General features: G+C 29.7%; 1 protein-coding gene across 1 annotated transcript; it reads left to right on the forward strand.

Annotated features, from left to right (window-relative positions):
• The first annotated feature begins 940 nt into the window (after positions 1–940).
• LOC108776931 (SET and MYND domain-containing protein 4) lies at positions 941–5194 on the forward strand. Its single transcript, XM_018543685.1, has 11 exons — positions 941–1139; positions 2137–2380; positions 2524–2704; positions 2807–3125; positions 3201–3450; positions 3564–3898; positions 4011–4084; positions 4164–4276; positions 4350–4659; positions 4799–4961; positions 5050–5194. The coding sequence occupies exons 1-11, from the start codon at positions 1006–1008 to the stop codon at positions 5192–5194; spliced, it is 2268 nt and encodes a 755-aa protein (XP_018399187.1). The 5' UTR covers positions 941–1005.
• Positions 5195–5967: the final 773 nt, after the last annotated feature.

The raw sequence follows: 5967 nt of genomic DNA on the forward strand, positions 1-5967 counted from the left end.
ATACATGTATAATTTTATGTTTAAATTTTATCCGTATATATTTATATACATACTATTAATGCACATATTGCAAATATTGTAATATATTGTTAAGTGCGATTTGTTGTGTGTATGATGCTGTGGATCATGAAAATGATATGCATCACATTTTTTAACCACACCGGGTATTCAATATTTATATATCCGACAGTCCGCAGTCTGTAAAGTGGGACGGGAAAATGTGTTGCATTATATTTTTAGTAATAAAAAAATAAAATGAAATTATCGAAAACTATTTGTAACTTTTATAGTAATATTTGATAAATGTATAAAAAAATATATATTTATTATGTAAATATTAAAAAAAATATAAGAATTTTTAATAATATTAGACAAATTGTGTTAAGAGAGTTTCTGAGCATTGTGTTAACTAATGTTATTAACATTATTTAAAGATGCATTATTTTAGATTGAGAAACGGTATATTTCTCTATCTTAAATAATGCAAACTTAAATAATGTTATTAACATTAGTTAACACATCGCTCAGGATCTTACTATTATAACCGGTTATATTCATATTGTTATGCGCGTATAGATTTGAATATCCCCACTACTGGTCAGTTGACCCTTTTAGTTCCATTTTTTCTACCTCAGAGGCATTTTTTTTTAAATCATGGATATAGGGAAGATTCGAACCAAAAATCTTGGACATTACCGACACGATCTTGGACATTGGCTACATAGTTCAATGTCCACGTTTTGTGGACATAAGTGGTGTTTCAAAATAAAGTAATAGCTAAATCCCGGGCATGGCCGCTCTCAGGCTTCTCTCTGTTAAATCTTGAATCAGCTTTACAGGCATAATCAGCGCATGCGCAAGAAAGGCGGCCCGTATATCATCACTGCCATCACTGGTCGTCCACTGTCGTCAGTCGTCACTAGTAATGCAAGTAATTTCTTGTCGGTTCTTCTCGATTTCAGTCTTGTCCTTTTTTGCGATTGTATTCTGAGCTACGTTTCATAAATGAAGATGCACTGGTATAAAGTCACTGATACCTTGAACAGCATTCTGAAGCTCTGTCGACTTAATGACGAGATAAGGAACATGAAATACGAGAACGAGTTAATATCTCGTTTGTTTCACAATCAGAAGGTTATGTGAGTATGATTGTACATGTTTACATGTCATTCCGGGAAAGCTTTTCGTTATTCCGAAACTTTTGAAATAGTCTCTTCTTTTTTCTAATGCTCAATTTTTTCACCTCTAGATAATCTTTATCCAGAAGATATTTGCCAGAATACAATGGAGATATCTCCTGAATAAAGTTATCTGTTATTTATCTGGAAGTGAAGAAATTGAGCATAATTCTAACAAGATGGTGAAAAGTTTATGTACATTAATTTGTTTCTCTCAAATGAAATTTCACTCATTCTATATTCTTAATTAGCACTGGTAATTATATAGAATAACCCCACCTTCTCCGATTGTGATAACATTAGGCTCATTCGACGCGTTCACTCAAAATGAAAGAAGCGTTCATTCGAAATGGAAGAAAAGCGGAAAAACGTACCGTCGACCTTGTGAATCGAGTTATTAAGCGTTAAAGTTGATGACTATTCATATTAGAAAATCTGTCATTCTGACTCGATATGAGCGCTATATGTACGTATTTTACTTTCACTGCTAATGCAAAGAATTTGTGTATTTAAAGCAGTAAATTTGTGTTTTTGAAACAGTACTTTTGCGTTTTTAAAGTACTTATTTGTTGTGGTTTTGAAACAGTACTTTTGTATTTTTAAGTGAATTTGCAAACGTACGTAATCACAGCTCATTATAACGCATGCTTGTGTGAAAAAAAAGTGTAAACATCTATTTAATGAAACAATTATTTATAGCGCTCATATCGTACATATAACGCTCATATCTAGTTGGAATAACAGATTTCCTAATCTGAATAGTTGTTAACTTTAACGCTTAATAACTCGGTTCATAAGGTCGACTGCGTTTTTTCGCCACATTCTTTCGTTTTAAAAACGCATCAAATAAGCCTAATTTTATCACAATCAAAGGAGTATTCTATATAGTTACTGAAATTAATTTTAATTAATGGGAGTATACACTGAAATATATTGTTTTCTCTTAATTGGGATACAGGAGATGTGTGTCCTCCTGGCTGGAAGATTTATATTGCACAAAAAATGAAAGGGAACAACAGAAAAACTTGGAAAGATCGACAGCTTTCAAGTTATCTGGGAACAAAGAGTTTCAGTCGAAAAAATATGCAGCGTCCCTTGAATCATATTCCAAAAGTGTGATATATGCTCCTTCTAACAGTATAAATTTGTCAATAGCAATTGCAAATAGATCAGCCTCTCTATTCTACTTAGACAAATGGCAGGTGAATAAAAAAACTAATTTGAACATTGTCTATATTACAATATTTTGACTTTTTTTATAACCATTTAATTTTTTTTTCATAATTTATTTTATTTATTTTAAGTATTGTTTATATAAGTATTGTTAATTTTCATATTACAAAAGGATTGCATCAATGATATCAAATTGGCGATTGAATTGGGTTATCCTGAGAATTTACGTTACAAACTACATCTACGTGCAGCTCAATGTTACCTAAAATTAGGTAACAGAACATTGGCTGTTGAAACTGTTTTAGAATTGCGTAACATAATGACTAAGCATAATATGTCAAATGAAACAAAAGGCAAGTATCTATTTCATATATTTGAATTTGAGAATAAAATAATTTAGATATAGTTATATATTTTTTTATATTTTTTATACAACTAATCATTAAAATTTTTAGAGCAATTACGGAGGCAGATGAATGACATAACGTCACAAATATCATCCATGGAAGAAAATGTAGATAGTACCACAGATACTACAGAATTTCCTTCATTACCTGAAGTTGCTTATGGCGAAAATCCTAATTTTCAATTTGCATCAGCAGCCATTGAAATAAAATGTTCTCCAGAAAAAGGAAGATACATTGTAACTAACAGAGATATCAAAAGAGGTCAGATTCTATTCGTTGAAAAAGCATTTGCTTTTGTCCCATTGTGTCATATTAAACCTGATAATTGTTACAATTGTTGTCGCTCGTCTGGTAATACTCCTGTACCGTGAGTTTTATCTTGTTTTTTGAGGAATTAAAATAAAAAAAATATGTATATACATACATGTGTTAAATTATATAGATGTACAGAGTGTGTCGACAGTATATATTGCAATATTGATTGTTGGGATGAAGCACGCTCGTCTTACCATCGTTGGGAATGTCTTGGCAATCAAATGGGTCTTTGGGCAGAAATTGGAATAGCATATCTGGCTGTAAGAATGTTGTTTAAATGTACAACTGCAACTGATGATAACAGACTTAATGAAGTACAAAAGTTAGTGACAAATTTTTCCAAACTTCCACCAGACGACGTTATTTCATATGGAATCGTAAGTGACATAATTTTTCATAAAAATAAAATATACGACGTGCACTTGCATATAGAATTTCATCATAAAACTAATTTATATGATATTATATTCTTATTACTTTTTCCTTCCAGACAGCAATTATGCTTATGATGTATTTATCGAAGTATACAGATTTTTTTAAAACTATTAATCTTAAAAAATGTTTAGTATTAAAATCCTGTAATGATTTCAACTGTGACCTCACAACTGAGGATGATGAACAATTGTATGTAAGTTCTCTATTGTTGAGACACATATTGCAACTTATTTCTAATGGACATGCTATTACAAAAATAAAGGCTGTAGCAAATAATACAGGCTATAATAAAAATAAACTCTTTATTCAACAAGAAGACAGAATAGCTACAGCGATTTATCCCTCAGCAAGTATGATGAATCATTCTTGTGAGCCTAATATAATTAATAGGTAATATATAGATATTTTAATTATGAGAAATTAGATAATTGCTCATTGCTTATATATATCTTTATAAGAAATAATTATATATATTTTTTATTTAAATAACATTATTGTTCAGCTTTTTAGGACAATTTTTAATAACTAAAGCCATACGAGATATTGCAGCAGGTGAAGAAGTTTTTAATTGTTATGGTACGTGAAGTTAATAAAAAATTAATCAATTATTTTATTGATATCTGGTTTTGATTTCACTTTTAATGTTGTGCGCCAGGGGCTGATTTTAGAAGAATGTTGAAAAAAGACAGACAAGAAAAAATGGAAAGTCAATATTGCTTCAAATGCAATTGTATAGCATGCACTACACCAGAATATGAAGATATTTTGGTAAATCATGAATTATTTTTGGATATTTAATAGTACTGTACATCATTGTCTATATAAATTAATTTTTTTATAGAAAAAATTTACTGCAATCAAGTGTCCTGAATGTAGCGGGCCATTAAGTGATAATTGCTCTGTACTAGATAGATCTTCTATGTACTGTATGGATTGTGGAGCGGCAGTCTACGAAAATATTTATGATTTTACGTTGAGACAGGCTCAACATTATTTTGAGAAAGCAGAAATTTGCATAGAAAATGAAAAATACGACGAAGCATTAGATAAATTGAAAAAATGTTTACTTCTTAGAAAAGAAGCATTATATAAATATCATGACGACATTGCCGACACCATGGATCTTATAGCAAAAGTGTATGCTATTATAGGTTTGTGTCAGCGAACATATCATCATCATGGGGCGATGATTCAGATCCAGAATTTATTTATTAATTTAACAGAGATTACTTCTATATAGAGTCATATATCACCATAAATATGTAAATTATTATTATTGTTTGATTTTAGGACAATGGTTAAATTCAATCTCGTATCTTGAACACAGTATTGTAGCGATTGAAGAAAAATATGGCTCTTGGAGCATTGAAGTTTGCAATGAAATAAATAAATTAACAGATATATGCTTAGAATATTTGCAGGAAGAATCTAATACATCATCAAAATTTTACAAGTAAATATCGAATGTTTATAATTTAGATTCTAAATTATAATTATAGTCGATTGTTGTTTATTTTAATGTGTTATATATTTTGTTACAGAAATACATTGAAAAAAACACGTCGATATCTAAATCGTGCTGAAGAAATTATTGATTTTACATATGGTCCATGGAATGAAGTTTATCATGAAATTGGCATAAAAAAAGAGATTCTTTCATCAATTTTAAAAAATTTTAATGTCTGATATTTGTGTGAACAATCTGTAATATTTAACAGATAAATAAATAAAAAATTATAAGAAATCGTTTACGTAGTTATTGGTTTGATTCGCCTTGAACAGGCGATACCTGAGAATTTTTGTATTCACACGTATAATAAATTATAATAAAGACGTATGTTTTATTGTTTCAAAATATAGCCATTAATCATTCTTTGATAGAAATCATTCCATGTTTTCTTACTTTGATAAAAATGCTGTATTTTGCAGGGAATGGAAGTAACTCGTTACTTGTAACGAAGTTACAGTTACAAGTTACTTTTTTGGTAACTTTACTGGTAACTGCGTTACTTTCTCTTTTTGGTAACTGTAACGGTAACGAGTTACATTTTTTGGGTAACGGTAACGAAATTTACAGTTACTTTTGTCGTTACTTTGCACACGATTGAACACGGTTCGATTGGATACATGCTATTTATAGCGCTTATCAATAAGACTGGAAAGCCCTTAGACATTCGGCCGTTATGATTCAGTAATTATTTTACACTTCTATCTTCTATGTAATACATAGGACATACAAATATTTCAATTTGCTGCATATTTTACAGGTTTTAGAATTACAAAATTGTGTTTAAAAAAAATTAAAAAATAAATTAAATAATAGTAAAATGAGAAGGGCTATGAACCCAAAAGCGAAACAGTTTAAAAGACGATGACAATAAGTGTCGAAACGTCGTTTGTTTTTATCTTGTTTTATCTATGTATTGTTCTAATATATATTTATACATTTAATTACATTG

Source organism: Cyphomyrmex costatus, unplaced genomic scaffold (assembly GCF_001594065.2).
Source record: "Cyphomyrmex costatus isolate MS0001 unplaced genomic scaffold, Ccosl1.0 scaffold396, whole genome shotgun sequence".
Lineage (NCBI taxonomy): Eukaryota > Metazoa > Arthropoda > Insecta > Hymenoptera > Formicidae > Cyphomyrmex > Cyphomyrmex costatus.